Raw genomic sequence first — 17920 nt, 5'->3', positions numbered from 1 at the left:
CTAGAGCAAGAGTTACAGGAACACTCGTCATGGGTTTAATCTACACTGTGTGCTAAACCCTGCCTTCATTACACTATTTACACAGGGGAAGATGAAGCTTCACAGGGAGCAAAGAACACTGAACAGTACCTGAACCATCCCATTATTGTTAGTGAGCATTTTATCAGCCCAGACACACACCTGCTGAAATAATATCCCTCATCTCAGCACAAAGCCTAATTGTACCCACAGTGAATTACTCCACATTGGATTTCTGAGCGGCCGCAGATCAATCAGCTTTTTCTTCAGCACTCCCTCTCCAGAGCCCTTTCCCCTCTGACAGTTCTCCTAATTAATTCTGGTGATGACTCCGTATTTGTACGGGGCTTTCAGCCGGGTCACCTCCAGCCAAAGGTCATGTTAAACAACAGGAGATGAGATACGCAACATGTTGACATGGTGCCTGTGAAAACCAGTTTGTGCCTTTTGTGAAGGGAGGGGTTGGTATTTGTTGATTTAAACATTTCTCAGTTTAATAACGGGGGTAAAATAGTATGGTTTACAATATTTTATCATTAAACTAATAACAAGTATTGAAATATGGACATTTTAAGCAGCATTGAGAGATGGTGACATTTGAAGGGTTATCCCATAACTTTGGTCTGTACCAAAATATTTAAACTATAAAATGATTTTGTCAAGTCTTCTATGTTCCCAATTCAACCTATCCTTACCAGTTCATCTTGAACTTTTCCAGTGAGATATCTCAACATGTACTGGATTAATTGGATTTTGGACAAACGTTGATTTTCTTTAGATGTTGTGTACTATGGACTTTTCCAGAGTTTTTTTCTCTGTAGCACCTCAAGATATTGTTGTTTATTAAGTGAAGCTGCAGAACTAATGCCAGTATCATCTGCTGCTCTTTTTGTTGTACCAAGTAGATTTGGATGCAAAAAATATTATTTAACATGGATAACCTTGGGATGTACAAACGTTTAAACACGGACGTAGTCTCAGTGACATCACTGGTTTCATTGGTTTTGTTAAGTGGAATTTTGAAGCATATCAGTAGTGGTCGCCATATTGGAAATTCTGTCTCATAGTAACTTTTGGTCACCCTAGCATCAGGCTAAAAGCAGGCGCTAACTATTATCCTTGATAAAATAAAATAAAAAAAATATTTCCAGGACTTTTTCAGCCTCAAGTGGACACTCAAGGAACTGCAGTTCACCTGGTTTGAACTGCAACTACATCATGTTTACATCACTGCTCCATGCTCTAAACTTTCCAGAGAATATTAAATATTTTACCCTCAAACTTTAGTCAAACAATCTGACCTCTGAACTCCAGTCAGCTCATCATCCAACACAATGATGCATGGTTCTTTGCAGGTTCACATGATTAGCATTACATGACCACGCTCTAACATGCAGGTGGCTATAAATAAAAGATCTGAGTTCCACCAGCGAGCACTTCATCATGCAGCCAGTCACTTTTTCTCAAAGGATCTTCAGATCCTCATATGCAAGGACGAAGAATTAATTATATTTTATAATTTAACTTTTGTCTTAAGTAACACTTTTAAAAGATACATAAATCATCCCTACATTAATTCAAGTTTATAAAAAAGGTATTAATGGGAAAACACAATAACAATTTAGAAAAAATAATGACAGAAAATAATGCTCAATAATATGAAAGCGATAAAGTCGACTGAGCAGGATGTAAATTCAACAGTGTAAGCAGGACCCTGATGAATTCACCAGTCTCTGTAAACTCCACTACATCTACTACCATGTTCTGTTGCATGTTTACTTCATGTACCATCTTCAATGGAGTACATTTTCTGCATCTTTTAACCCCTCTGTTATTGTCTCAATTCTTTCAGTAAGAAGACAAAGGTCAAGTTCAAGGGACTGCAGCTAGACATGACTACAGTTATGTAAAGATGTACACTGTACGATTGTATACAATGCACGACTACAGCTCATGATTTATGTGCTCACAATGTACGATTGATTGTCGGGCACAACCTGAGAGCTCGCTGCGTACGAGTTATATCGAGAGCATTCACAATTCAATATAGAATTCCCAAAGATGGAGGTTGAAGTCGGATCTGTGTGTTTCTCACAATCTGCATCACAAATAAACACAAGTCTACTAGCAGCTTAATTATAACATGTATGCCCTGTCAGGTGGATGTCCGCATACATTTCCTGCCAATGTTTCTTTGACGATAGGAGGGGAGAAACAGCTTAAACCCGGTATGCCTGTTGTTGCCATGGTGATTTGGATGCTGTGCCACTTTTTGTGCAGACACAATCAAGAAAAAAAAAAGTCTCGAAGTCGGGGAATTGGCTTGTGGCTCTGCTCTCACTGTGAGAGTGTGTGCAGTCGTATGACCGAAGTATCAAACATGCCAGAAAAAAAGCCAGAGCGGTCGGGAGCAGCTGATCGATCTGTGATAAAACGTCATACCTCAATGTGCGCTACACGACTGCAAACGTGCGATCGGGCTGAAATTCAACTAAACTTGAAAATTAGTTGTACAATCAAAAATTGGGTCTACATCGGACTGAAATCATACAGTGGTACGCACAGCTTGTGATCAGAGCCACGTCCTTAGCAACAATCTGTTACTCGTAGCAACGGCCTGTTCTTCAAAGCAGCAGGTTGCTAATTAAAAATAGCTGCTGCCAAACAGAATCAAGAATTTAACACAGCTGTGTAACAATCAGTGTTTCTCTACAGCGCCTTAGTTCTGGCCATTATTAAAGGTGTTGTAAACTGAACTTTCATGTTTTTCATACCAACAAAGAAAGAAATGTAAACTCTACAGCATTACTTTAATTAAATCAGAATTATTCTTTCATTAAGATACATGGTAACAATTTCTTCTCTACTACTCTGTAAACACTGATTGTTCTCTATTTATCATGTCCTTTCAATCATACTGTGTAACCTTGAAATCACTGCTGAATCGTATTTGCAATTCAATGTTTGAATGTAATGAAGTCGGGTGATTAAAAGAACCACACAGTGTTTGTTTGGGATGATCTCTAGTGAGGTGGTGGGCTCCACCAGTGCTGAGTGGAGGACAGATTTTAAGGAATAGTTCTTTTGTGCAGAGAGGAACATCTATTCTGGGAAAACAAAAACAAAACTGCTGGCTTGGGTCGTTAGAATTTGCATCGGGAGTCTTTTTCAACAAAGACCTGAAGGGCTGAGATGTTACTGAGGAATATTTTGCATATTTTGCATAATCACCTGCTTCATCCATAATTCAACTTTCAAGGTTTTCCATCATTCACACAAACAGAGGAAGGTCAAGTGCTTGTCATTGCTGCTCCTGGATGTTTGGATTCTGTCCGTCCGCCTGCCTGTCTGTCTGTCTGTCTGTGGTGACTTCTATCAGTCCAATTAACACATTTGCAAGTACATCTGACCTTTGTGATAAAAAGGTTATTGCTCATCTGTCTACCAACTTTGCAAACTTCCCTCCTCCCACAACAGGTCCACACAAACCTGTGCGGGATAAAATGGTGACAGCTTTCCTCTGAGTGATTCCCTCCATATGCTGCAATTACTGTTGATGAACCGTAGCCTGTAATTAGATCATTCAGCTGTTTATAGCACTTCCCCCCCACATGGGTCATTTCACAGATACAATCATTGATTCCAGATGATGCCACTTGTCACCTCTATCCCAGGGATTTAAACTACCCCATTATCTTTTTACTCCAGGAGAGGAATGGCGTGGGCAATGACTCAGCAGACAGGAAAAAATTGATCAATGCATTAAGTGTGATCAAAACATTATCATTTCTATTTAGAGAGTGTGCATTTCTAACTTGGACCAAAGGCCGCTCATAGAAGGTGGAAAAACGGGAAAGCTTTCTGGGGCCCACTTGCACAGGGGGATCCATAGAGGTTAGCAAAAACATTGTCCATCACACATAGATTTAAACAATTACAACCATTGATTTGATGCAGAGTTATAAATCATGCTCAAGGCCAGTGATGTCAGACTGATACAGCCATACCAGCACCAGCTCTAAAAGCGGCTTGGCGCCAGGCAGAGGAGGCTAGCATTAACTCACATGTATTGATAAATCAAATCACATCTGTACGGACCCTTTTACAGAGGCCCAAATATGGCTTTGGGCCGGCCTGCTTGGAAAGATTAGGATCATTGGTTAAAACATAATGTGGATTAAACTGTTTTTATGAGTTACTTGTCTAAAAGGAGTGCAAAGAGGATTATTACGAACCTGAACCATGATCGCAATGTCATCACCAGCATATCGCTCAACTTAATCAACACAATTTGACACCCAAACCATCACAAACATCTCTGTTTATGAGAAAAAGACAGGGATAGAAAACACTGTGTTCCACAGTAAACACATCCATCAGTGAAAGAAATGTGTCTGGAGTTTGTAGAAAGTGATAACTGATGAGTAAACAGGTTTACATAAATAAAGCTACAATGCTCCACAGCCGAGTATTGAGAGGCTTTATATGTGAGTGAAAAGCTGAACAAACAGTGACAGCTGCTTCACAATATCTCATCCACATGCTGTAAACACACAGCAGGAAACATGGGGCTGTGCTGTGCTGGATGTTACTCTTATAAATCAATGTAGAATCAACCACTTAATTCACATTTGCTTGTGTTGTCTTTTAGGTTAGATTCACGCTAAGAAAGTAGATCAAAACTTGTACGGCTTTAAAAGACTTGTGAAAGTGTCTGATGTAAATGAGTAATCTGAATGCAGGTAGAAGTTTGTCTGTAAGGAACAAAAAAGGTGAATCTTGATGCATCTAAATCAGTCTCTGTTCTTACTGGTCTAGAGCTCTGAGGATTTAAAAAGTTTTTCAAAATGTCAAAGTCATCCTTTGAGTCTATATTAAGAAAAGACTAAGTAATTAGGTTGTCTTTGTTCTTGTATATTAAACTTTGTGATGTCAAGATGACACTGCTGCCTTCCAAACAGTCCAAGTAAGAGGTGATAACAAAGACAGAAAGACTGATGAGACAGAGCGAGAGGTATGAGTCGGAGACAGAGCGTGTGCCAAAAGGTAGCAAGATGGAGAGACAGACGGTGACAGTGAAAGACAAAGACACAAAGGATGTGTATCAGAGAGGAGGGGAGATAAAAGGCGGGCGCACACAGTGGCTGGCGGCTGCATCGTGACTTTGGCGAGACAACTTGTCACTGGCAGAGGCATGTGAGGGTACTTCTGATGTAGCCTTGTACGTCTCTTTCTTTTGTTGTCAATGAGATAAAGAAGCGGGGCTCTGTCCTACTCAAGGATATACGAGACTAACTAGGCCACCTGATGGTGTGGGAATAAAATGAAATGTTATTTGACTGGTGAATAAATCGAGGCATATCTGCCATAAAATCAGCCGAAACCGATAGTCACTGGATATGCTAATATCGGCCGATACCATAGAGAACAAACCATATGACGTATTTTTGTAGGCCAACCCGGAAGTAGCATCTCCATGTCCAATGAGATTTTTGCATTGGATTTTGGATCATTGCAGAAAATAATCTCTGAGGCAAACACACGTTGCTGATGCGTAGGCGTTTTGTTCAGCAGGATAATCTTCACAGATGAACACCATTTTTATGATGTTTGAAGCGTTAATGCAGCCAACAGAAGTAAAAAGCTAACGTTATGCTACAAGGTAACTACACCACGGTCGGATGATTGTGACGTCACTACCGTTATGCTTCAGACGATCTCCGATAAACTAATCCGCATAGCTTAATAAATTGTTTATTAACCTAATATTCAACTTAACCTAAAGATTAAACCTACAGGAGACATCACAGACTAGTGAGAGAGTTCCCGTCATTTGTGTCCGGCGTGATGACATTTAATGACAACCACTGTAGTCATATTTAGCCACTTGTTAGCAACCGCCTTTTTAAGGACGCGTAAAAACTTCAAAATTCACAAGTGGGGGTATTACCTAAAGTAGTTTATGTGGTCTAACAAAACACCAACATCTCTTAAGCTTGTGTTAACCACAGACCTTATTTCAGGTGTCTAACCACAAACCCATTCATAATTCCCATTGACTTTTAGACGTTAGACCCCATGGCACTCAAATACTAACTTACTTCTGGGTTTTAGGACTCATTCCTGTGGCGCTCTATTGGCTGTCCGATAAATTGCTGGGGTTGTTATTTTTACTAGAATCATATAGAAGATTACTAATCTGGGATCACAACGAGAGCATTGTGTCAGTATGTACTATTCCTTGCTGTTAAGGTGAAATGAGTGCTCAGAGATAAAATTGCCTTTGTTGCTAGGTTAGTATTATATAACATATAGAACAACCTTGAACTATAACGTCACATGAATAACTGAATGATTTATTCAGCTCACTCTGCATCCTATAAACACCGTGGTCATGCTTTGCCGAGTACAAATTGTGTAAAATTCCTCCAGGAGCCTCTCAATCTCTTTCCAAATGACCCAAATTTCCTTCTGCTGCACTTTTGTCTAAGCAGATTTGCAGTGTGTGACAATGCTGTTTTCTGCCAAGCTTTGATCAGGGTATTACAGCAGCAGGCAGAGCGGAGCAGTCTGCCTCCAACAACAGAGCCGAGTCAGACTGAGGCAACCCAGAGCAGCGCAGGGAGAAAGTAGGGCTTCTCCCCGGAGACGAGGTTTAATCTGCAAGAGGCGGCTCGGCTAAACGGAGTGACACCGTGTCCCTGTCTGACACACGGGGAAGACACCGAGAAACCCTGTCACACTCCGGGCTGTGTGTTTTCACACCTCCATGCAGGTGCACATCCAGGCATGCAGAAAGAAATCAATATTTGATGTGTTCAAAAATAAGCTTTATTATGTTGGCATAAGTTTTTTTTTTTTTTAAAGTCTTGCTTGTTGACATTTTGAGGCAGCACTTGCATGCAAATCGTCGGGAAGATTTATAGTCACTAAACAATATGTCTCATAAAAAATATCATGAACCAAGTCCCTTCTGTGCTGTAAACTTTACAACATAAAAGACAACAAGAAAACAACAACAGCAGCAGCCTTGTAAGAAGATTTCTGTGATCTGACAGGGAATAGAAAGGCTTTAATGTAGACAAAGGAGCAGCTGACGCATCTCTCCGCCGGCAAACGAGTGTGAGACAAGTCAGATGACTGATGGGCTTTGAAAATGTGCAGTCAGAGGCAGTATGAACAAGAGTGAGACGTGTTTACACAACGGTTTTTTAGACAATCTCCACAAATCTGTGTTACTGTACTAAAGTAGAACAAAAGCACTGACCCAATACCTGTCTCGCTCACCTTGAGTTTAAAGTTTGCAGAGGAGCATACACGATGACGCCTTACCAGTGGATTTGTTCTGAAGTTTTTCATTTTGTCATGATTTTCATTATTTTGATTTAAGAACATTTCGACCAAAAAGAAGGTTCTTCTCTTTTCTTTGGAGGAAAGTTCAGTGTGTTCTTCCTCTATTTCAGTTCTTCCTTTACAAATATTAATACAGCATGTTCCAGCTTGGCGCTTTTACCAAAAAACAAAACACATTGCCAGAGGAAGACAAATTACAGCTAAGCTGGAGGATGAAACAAGGTCAACACTCATTTGTAGATGAAGGTCTTTTTGCTTTGCAGAGAAACCAAGCCAAAAGAAAACATTCAAACTACCATGCCTGGATGTCTGAAACTACAAGTAAGCATGTTAAAGCTCCTGTGAGGAATGTTTTAACTGGTTATGAAACAAACGGAAATTATTATTGATGCCTCCTTATGACCGATTGAAAAAAGGGGTTATTATGTCTTCATAGTTATTTTTCATGGCTGACTCGAAATAAAGTCCACGCCTTTATTTGCACTCTTTTGTTTCGACCAAATTAACAACCACCACCAGAGGTTGCCGCCTACCGATAATAAGAAATATTTATTATAATAACCTGCTTGCTCAAACATTTTGTTACGAGCAGTCTGATAAGTACAGTGCATATAAAACTTTTTATAGTTCATCGGTTAATTTTTTCTCTCTCTCCTTTTCACGGCATGATTTCAGATTCAACTTAGCATTTCTCAGTTTTACAGATTTAAACATTGGTTTATACTACATAAACATATTTTTATGCAAATGCACAAACTCTTGCTAATGGGTCTCTAATTTAAGTTCCTGCATTTGAGTTTTTCTTTTTGCCATGAATATGTGATTTATCTTCTTTTCATTGTTTTATTGTGAATTCTAGAATGAAATTTCAACCGTCTACTGTAAGATACTAGTATGAATAAATTATAGCAGAGTTGAGAGATTAATTTTATGTTTCATTGGTGGCATGGTGGTCAGGTCAAGACTTAAATGCAGTCAGCTGAATTATGAATATAAAAGAGCAAATCAATAATTTAAGGTTTCACTACGTTATGGAGGGAAAAAAGGAATGAAGTGGGCAAAATGTCAAGTACCAGGAAAAATTGAGATTCAGTATGAGCAGACTAAAAGGTCTCACAGCTGCAGACGCACTGAGCTGAAGTCATTAACCTGCAAATGTGTCACATCGCTACTTTTTCATCTGAATAAATTGATCTCAGCATCGAAACCTAATAGCAGGAATAAAGATGCATTTTTCCCCGATGTGGTTTGCAAGTTTTTGTGTTTGTGTGCAGGCACGCGGGCCTCATTATGATGATTTCCTCTGTGACATCTGTGCCCCTCTCTTCATGTGACATGTACTGTGTGTCAGAGGGAGGTTAGCTGGAGCTCAGTGTCGTCCTGTCAATCAAAATGATTCCTCATCTGTTCTCTTGTCAGGTCTTGTAAACCAAATCCCGCTCTAAAATGTTCTGTTACTTTGGTCTATGGGAGCATATATTCCTGCTCGTCGTCTCCATTAAAATGCTTTAGCTAGGTTCAGATTTGAGTTGATAGGCAATGACACAACAACGATGAAGTAAAACAAACGTGTAGAAGCAGAAAAAAGCCCACCTAAAGCCATACACAGAGTTTACTGACTTTGATGCAGTCACCCCGTGTGGGAGGAGGAAGACCTCTGCTGAGATACTTTGATCCACTGTTTCTTCTTCTGCTGTTACAAACGCACTAACATCTAACACCCAGAGCTAATGTCCTGACATGCTGCAGGCTTATTAACACTTCAGTAGCCAGATCAATTCTTGCACAACACGTTATGTAAACACATTTTTGGCAGTAAGCACTAATTTTTTTTTTTTTTTTTTTACACCATTTTTTTTTTTGTGTTGCAGAGTTAGATTTCATTATTCTGGTTCTGCCAAAAACCTTGAACAAATATGTGTTCATGAGTGGATGCAGCATTTAATTCTATTCCAATCAACAAAGAACTGTAAAATATCATCAGCGTCTAAAGGGACTAAACTAAAAGCTGAGGACATGCAGATTGAGGTTCATCACTGTGACCTTTCATTTCATTCATTGTTTTTGACAACAGTAAGTATGGGTGCAACGGATCACTAATCTTTATTTCTTTGGATCTTCTAAAACTTACTTATGTACTAACAAGCAATGAGTTAAACCTCAACTTCTTTGCGTGTCCTCCAGTACTCTCTTTGGATTCTGCCTGTGTGAAGGAGTCCTTTGCACTATTTTTGATGAAAAAATATTATCAGGTTAAACCATATTTAGTGTATATATACATTTTTTTGATCTGAAAACATATCAGCTGCTGAGACTGATCTGTTTTTGATTTCTTTGTGTTGCTTGATAGAGAACATTTGAAATAACTCAGAACGCAGATGTTTCACCAAACAGAGTCTTAAAAACTCTGGATAATCAACAGATCATGCTGTGTTACTAGTGTTAGTGGATATGAGTCGCTGTAACACACAAAAACATTTCTGTCATTAGAGAAAGTTAGCATTAGTTAGTGTCCATGTTTACTTCATAGCGCCGTCAGGTAAAAGCCACCTACACTTCTTTTCAGGCCACTTACTATTCTGCTCATACATATAATGGAAATCCATTTTCACCCTCTTTCTGGTTCAAACAAAGAGCTATACGGTCCTTCTGGATGATAAAAGGATCGCAGGACTGTGATAAAAGCAGCAGAAAAATATTTAATGACGCCTCCGCGTTTGTTCATGCCAGTTAGACAGAAAACACTCCAAAACAAAAGAGACAAAAGAGATAGAGTGACTGGAGAACTGAGATTTCTTTTAGGCATGTGCTGATCTTTGTGGGGAGTGTTTCTCTCGTAGATTAATTAATTATTTTTTAAACTTGAAAACCAAACAAATAAACTTCAGTGTGCAAAAGAGCAACGGGGAAAAGAAAGGCGGCGGCGTCCGCAGAGAGAAACAAAGAGGTTTAGAGAAAGGCTTCAGAGGCCTCACATATTGTGTCAGACTGTAGTGTCAGTAGTTCCTGTGACTAACATACAGTAACAGACAAACAGTGTAGGCGATGATTGGATGAATCATCTTACGCAAACCTTGAGGACATGCAGTCCAGGACCTGTGGCTTCAGGATCATCTGAGAAATCTGGAACACGTTTGAAAGCTTTTTGGGGAAAATGGCAACAAAATGTGACTCAGTCTGAGAGAGTCTAAACCCCTGAGGTCATGGGGAACTTTTCAAAGCAGCGTTCCTCAACTTCAGCTTGTTTGAATGTTTCAGAACGGCCTTTTATGCAGCATCTCTCTTTTTTATGTTTAAAAGATTCAAACACTGCACTCAAGGCTGGTTCACATTTTTCCTCAAATTGTCTTCATAAAAAGGATTCCAAATTGTCTAGTCTCGAGTATTTCTTGTTTTCAAACACTGCCAACTGCATCAATTCATTAAAGTATTTTAGGATAATGAGAGTGCAAACAATAGAAGAATAAATTCCCGTCCTTGGATACTGTTTATAATCAAACTGTAGATTTTCAGACGATAAGCCGAGTGGGTGTTTTAACACTTTAGTTCATGGCAGAGCCGTCTCTGATTTAACAAAATACTTCATGGTGCTTTTTGTTGCTGAAGGAAGGGATGGAAAGAGGTCGTCTGCAAATCACTTTGTCTGAATCGCATTGACCTGTTTCAGCCCTGCTTGCAGGTAAAGAGCTTCTTTCTGCAGAGTTGCAACAAACTCAGAGGAACATAAAAGGCACTTTTCTGGTGAGCGGGCAGACGTGAGGTGTTATGTAATGAGAAGCAGCGATATGACTGTTTTTTTTTCAAACTCTGCACAACAAAGAGAAGCTTTTTGTGAGCCGTAAAAGTGAAACAAAAAAGTAACATGCAATAAGGACAAAGAAGGATATTCAACCTATTTTCAATCTATTCTTATTTCCATAGCGGTAGTGGAACAGTTCTTAAATCCAGTGAGATTAATTTCTGTCATTCTTTACACCTTCTTGGAAATTGAAGTGATCCAACAACAGCATAAAGCACAGAGCTGATAGGGCATCTTCATTCATCTTGCGGTGCTTGTTGTTGTTGTTGCGTGCACATAACCTGCATGACATATGTTTTGTCACTTTGCAGCTGCCATAAAAAGTAATTGGAAATGTGCACAGAAAGCAGCAGAGCACCGTCAGATCATTTAGCCTCTGCAGAGCTACGCTCCATTGGCTGGATCATGTGTGAGCACGAGGACAGGCAATCATTTAGTGGAGCAATGAAGGCTAAAATACTAATTATGTTCCAAGCAGGAGACCAAATGACAAGTGATTTGTGAGTGACAGGGTCATGAATGAAGATTAACATTTGTCATGTCCTCACTAATGTCATTCATGGTGCAGAATAACACGTGAGGTTTCTCCATACCACACTCGCCTGAAATGATTCACTCTCAAAATGCCAGAGTCTCCAGTGAAAGGAACGGTATTTAAATTCATATCACTGCATTATTTACCGACAGCTCTTCTCATCACCAGCTGGTGCGGTGGTGCCATGACATTTAACTAACTGCTATGTGGTAGGCAGGCAGCCAGTTCATTGGAAGCCATGATCAGGCCCCGGGGACAGACAGAGCGCGACAGAGAGAGATGAATGAAGGCTCGCAGAGGAAGGTTTCATCTCTCTCTCGTTGCTTTTAGAGCGCTCCAATTACACGAAAAGCATGATTAAGCACCAGGGCTTTAGAACACGCAAACACACACAGATGTTAGAGCAAGAGCAGCCGCAGTAAAACATGTCAGTATCCAAGCCAATATGTCAACCAAGGAACATCTTGATAAAAGAATATTCTAATCTGGGATTTAGCTATCGATCTGTGCAGTCGATATTTAACACAGTATGTGTTTACTGAGACTGATCCACTAGCATCCCAGCCTGGTTACTGATCCATTCTTATGTTATGAGAAAGCTGCTGGAACATTTAACACTTCTTATTCAAGTTAAAGTTCAGATCAAAAGCCTGACGAGGGTCCTTCTCAATGACATGACGAGTCTCTTTAACTTGAAATTACATTATGTTGTTCGTCATGTCTCAAGGAACAAAACCATACAAAGGTTTTCTGACCAGGCGGCATGCTACACATGAACGAACAACATAATCTCATTTAAATGCTTCACATGACGGCTTTCAGAGCTGCCAGATTTGCAGTGTAAGCAGCTCTATCCAATATTCTCACATAAACAATGAAAGAAAAGTGATATTTAATGACGTAGCTTCCCTAGACCTTCTCTGGTCAGCTCGCTTTCTAATTGGCTGAGCAGATTGGATCACTCTTTACGTTCCTCACACCACAGGAAAATCTGGCAACATAATCTTTAGAAATATAAAAAATCAGGACTTTTCTTATTGATTGTCATATGGGGGGAATCTTTGGCCTGATTATCCAGATTAAAAGACATGTTGGCAATAAACCATCAAATTACCTTTACTTCTCACAACATCAGTTAACCACACAGATGTTGTCAGATAAACTGAACCTCAGAGCTTTTATCCCTTTATGAACAAATCCCCACAGCTGACATGTTTTCTGTTGAGGTCAGTCTTTTCCCAACATTGCAGCTTATGGGTAAACCAGAGCAGCCTGGCTCCTCTGTTACTGGTGCGTTTCAGGAAGTGCATCTTAATTGACAGAGAGAGAGAGGGAGAGAGGGAGAGAGAGAGAGAGAGAGAGAGAGCGCGAGAGAGAGAGAGAGAGAGAGAGAGAGAGAGAGTGCTCTGAATCGTTCTGGTTTGACAATCTTTCGGATGTCCATCAGAGGCAAACGTTCCTAGCTTTAAATGATTTGCAGCAGAGGCCTAAATGGACTCTTATAGTCTCCCTGAAGAACTACATCTGACAAGAAGACATTCATCACATGGCTAAATGGCTTGTGTATTTCTGCTGCAATGGCTTAACCAACAAATACTCGTGACAGTGTATGCCACCATCAAAAGCAGATTCATGGCTCTGACCGTAAGAGACGACATAAAAGCTCAGTTTCTCTGCAAGCTGGAGATCAAAACGCACAAACAAGAAAGAAAACACTCATTTTTAGAAAGAAGGAAAAGTCACCTTTTTCTTTAAACACTGTTATACTCTCTAAATAAAGCAGCTGATATTTTTAGAACATGTCCCAGCACAAGAGGAAATGTTTTGACTCAGTGTCTTTTTCTCTCACTTGATGGACAGCTGCTGTGGCGTTAATGCTTTGCTTGCCTAAATGTCTCCATTCGAGGAGACAATAACACGTGGCAGAGGGGAGCGGGTCTGCGGGCGGGCAGAGAATAATTTGCTCCTCTCATTTCTCCCTCTCTTTCAGTGGCATTCATCACCATTAGCGTTCATTAACATGAGTTAGTGCTCGTTAGGCAGCGGTGTGCCAGCGGGCATCTGTAGCTCCCCAACAGCGTATATATCTATCCACTGTAATAGACGGTGAGTGATTGTGAGAGTGGTGCACGGATGTGGAGGCGAGAAAGGGAAGCTGAATAGGGCGATGTGGGGATATGTCAAACTCTTCTCTCTTCAGTTTGCCCCAAATTCATCTCTTGAAAACTAAACACTGTAAGTTAGAGTAAACTGTGAAGACTTTGAGTAACAACAAAGACGAGTGACGTTAGAAGCCATTAGGTTTATGAAGACATAACATTAGTTTGAGTCTTGTTTTGTCATTAAAGAATAAATGATTAAGCCATGATGGTGAGACACTATGAATTTGGTCCAGTAAGGTTGTCAAAATGTTCAATATTTATACTTAGCCCTGGGCGCTAAAATGACAACGATTATTACAACATTATCATTTTTCTCAACATAAATATACCAGATGTTCAATAAAAGTTTGATTTAAACCTGTAATCACACCACCCAAACACTGGGTGCTTAAATGCTAGTTGCCATCTGACATTAAAGAGAAGAAGAAGAAAAAACAGCAAACAGCCAATCATGTCACAGGGATAAAGGTAGGTGGGGTCTTAGAGATGTTTGGATGCAGAATGGAAATAGCTGAAATGAGCGATAGCGACACTGAAGAAAACGCTAAGTGTACCAGCTAACAGCATCGTTGACATTTTTACAGTCACACACAAAAAAAAAAGAGCAGCCTGCCAAAGACAAAACGGGCAAAACCACAAATCCTTTCTACCATTTGAAATAATATCACCCGTTAGAACACACCAGAAGAAAGAAATCACCAAACGTCCCAAACAAGTGTTATTGGACCCTCAGGCAAGCAACGGGCCAGTGTACTCCCCAGCAGCATATATGTCACTGTTACATAGGTAGACACTTTCATTAAATTGTATGCAAGATACAAAGAAACTGTTGAGAAAACGCAATTTAAAATTTAAACTAGTCGGCAAGTCTTAAATCAAAAACGCTCAGAAAAAAGTCAAAATTAAGCACAATTTATTCACACAGCTCAACATGGAATCACAGTGTCAGCAGGTAAATAACGTCAAATTGGTTTGCTGAGTGTGACTAACATTGGCAGTGCTAGTGCTAGGCAGGCGACTGCTTAGACTACATATGACCAGCATTGTGGGCCTGAATTGATATTCTGGTACAGACTAGCCGTGGTGAGGAAATTTACTCTGCTTATCACTTCCCTTGTTGTCTTGCAGCCCATGCTGCTCCTCATCTGCCAAGGTTTCTGTAAATTGGACTGGGACTTAATCCAACTGACAAACAAACAAGCGACACAATTTAACTTGGAAACTCACCATTTAATTAATTGTGTATTCATTTTTGGGTTTTGGATCTGCAGGTGGAAAAAAAAAAACTTTGTCACAAATGTGGCAAATAGTATGTATCCCTGTGTGTCACAGCGTCAAGTAAAAGACTATCCGTAAACAAAGAATAATTATAACATATTTTAGAAGTGACTCTGCATCAGAATCCTCCCAGTTGGCTGAGGCTTGAGGACAAAAAACAGAGTTTGAAGAGGTGTGTGTTGAAGCATGAACACAAAGGACCAAGGCTGACGCAGCGCACAAAAATACATAAACACACACACCCACCCTGAGCTGCTGTTCACATCTGGAGCTAGAGAAGCACTTTTTTATTCCTGCTTTAATGATCTCCTGGGGAAAATGGGCGCATCACATTTCCCTGGCAGAGACGAGCACTCTCTCCTTCCCTCAACAGCCCCTTTGCTGCTCTGAATGTCATTTTTTTTCTGACGGCCAGTGTCAATTAAAGAGGTTGAAAATAGCCACCTTCCCGTTGCAGGGTATATTTACCACACAGAGGGACACAGCAGGTATGTTGACATAGTGACACCAGCTGGCACGACTTCAGTCCACCTGACAGCAGTGGCAATATGCAGGAGGGAAATAGGGGAGGAAGATGTGTCTGATGTGTGATGTTTGTTTTCCTCTAATTATAGGACTGCAAATGCACATTTTTTAAATTATTTAAAGTCGTGCTGAAGTATTCTTATTCAAATGAAATGTACTCAGGACTTCTCTGGATCTTTTCACACTTCCTTTTTCCACATTTGTTGGTATCCTTTTCACTGACTGTTTGACCTTTTATGTTATTTTTAAATGATACAAATTAAATTAAAGGTAAAGCAGAAAGGTAGGGGACCCAACCTCATGGATGGTCAATGAACACTCTGCTCAAATTAAACACTTTGTGATTTCCTTGCCTCCAGTAAAAGAGTTCAAGTATCTCTGGGTCTTGTCCACGAGTGAGCAAGTGGATCATGAAATAGAAGGCGTTCTAATGGCGTTTTAATGCCGTTGAAGGGCAGGACCGTCATGGTGAAGAGGGAGCTGAGTTAGGAGGCATGGCGTCCCATTAACTAGTCAATATATGTTCCAGCTCTAACCTTTGGTTATGAGCTTTGGGTAGTGAGCGCAAGCATGAGACTGCCTACACAATTGGCGGAAGGGAGCTTCCTCTTGTGGGTTTCTGGGCTCCACATTTGAGATAGGGTGAGGACCTCAGATATCTGGGGGAGCTCGGAGTAGAGACACAACTCCCTCAACATTCAGTTAAAAATATACTATCAACTCCCAGACAAATGTAGACCGTCCTCAACACCTGATTATTTGTGATGCACAAAGCTGAAGTTGGGTGTATAGCTGCTGTGACACTACTTCCAAGTTGGAATTCTGGTATTAATCGCATCCTTTTCCTGACAATGATCTGAGCTTAACCACGCCCTATATCTACCAGGGTACCAGAAACTGAAAAACACAGTTTTCCTTTGGGATTGAAACTTATTTCTAATACTGCCATTATGGATCTTGGTTTTCAGTTACTGCTCTGTAATAAATGGAGTGAAATAAACAAGATGAATTCCCCCAAATGGCCAAAACAGCTTAGAATAAACTACAGGTCTTGATAGAGAAGTCATTTCTTTTCACTTTAATAACCTTGGAGTCGTTCTGGGAATCAAAGGAGCAGATGAGCTAAAATACTTCAGAGAAACAAGACATTAGCAATCAAGTCTCTTTAATAACCATCTCCATCGTTCCTCAGGGCTTAAAGTGAATACTGACAAACTCATTATGGTTCAAGTTGCTGGCTCGGACTGATTACACTTGATTCCAAGAACTACAGGAGGCAGGACAAGTCAAACTCAACAGCATGTATTTCTCCTCTGAGAGAGACTGGAGGTCTGTCAGATACATACATGGACAGTTAGAGAACTCCCTCTGATCCACAGAAAGAACATAAAGTCAACTTAAGGCTGACCCTGCTGTCCTTCACTGTATCAGATTCAATCTTCCATACTGCTCCTGTGTGTTCTGCCAGTTTGTTCTCTTTTATTTTTGTCTCCATTTGACAGTGAGAGACGAAACATCAGAGCGCTCTCTGCTTGTTCAACTGTCTGTCACAATGACTGACTTTAAATGAGGGATAATGAAGTCGGCAAAACTGACAGTGAAGAGCCACAAAGCCATAGTCCAGTCATTCATTTCTTCACTCAGCCTTTTGAACTATAGTCTCATGGGCTAAAACAAAGTCACTTAAAAGGTAAAAAAAAAAGAATGACGTGAGGTGTTTGAAATAAAGAAATGACATCTTTTGATTTCGAGTATGAAAGAGAAGCGACAGAGTGAAATGAAGTCAAAACACATCGCTCAGAGCAGACACAACAAACACAAATATTGAGGAGCTAAAAAAAGAAACCTACCTGGATGTTGTCAAAGGATGTTTTGTTGGTGACATCATACAGCAGGAGCAGAGCTAAAAGAGAAAAAATAAAGAGAAAAGTTTTAATGTAGTCAGAATTCATGACTGCAGATCACCATTAAATGCTTATGCGGAAAGATTTTCAGCAAATGTTTAATTTGGTCTCATTTATGGATTAAAATATTAAAGTTCATATTCCTTCTGCTGGGAAACAGATTGATTAATTCCTCTTCTCTCTCTCTTTCTCTCTCTGCCTGAAACAGTTATGAATCACAATCAGTGAGTCTCATACAGACCACAGATAATTCTTCAGGTTGTGAATTAACTCCTTAGTGCTCACTGTGCTATTCGACAGATTTAAGACGAGTGGCTGGGAACTTTAATGAATTAACATAAAATCC

The 17920-nt window shown here is 40.1% G+C and overlaps 1 protein-coding gene across 1 annotated transcript in view; it reads right to left on the bottom strand.

Annotated features, from left to right (window-relative positions):
• Positions 1–17920, bottom strand: part of LOC132995397 (ras-related protein Rab-26-like) — a 58704-nt gene that overhangs the window by 5670 nt on the left and 35114 nt on the right. The window contains exon 5 of the mRNA XM_061065356.1: positions 17521–17573. Coding sequence (XP_060921339.1) covers positions 17521–17573 — 53 coding nt within the window. The remainder of the gene's footprint in view (positions 1–17520; positions 17574–17920) is intronic.

The sequence above is a fragment of the Labrus mixtus genome, chromosome 20, assembly GCF_963584025.1.
Source record: "Labrus mixtus chromosome 20, fLabMix1.1, whole genome shotgun sequence".
Taxonomy (NCBI): domain Eukaryota; kingdom Metazoa; phylum Chordata; class Actinopteri; order Labriformes; family Labridae; genus Labrus; species Labrus mixtus.
Note: the sequence above shows the minus strand (reverse complement) of the source record. Positions and strands in the feature narration are given on the sequence as shown.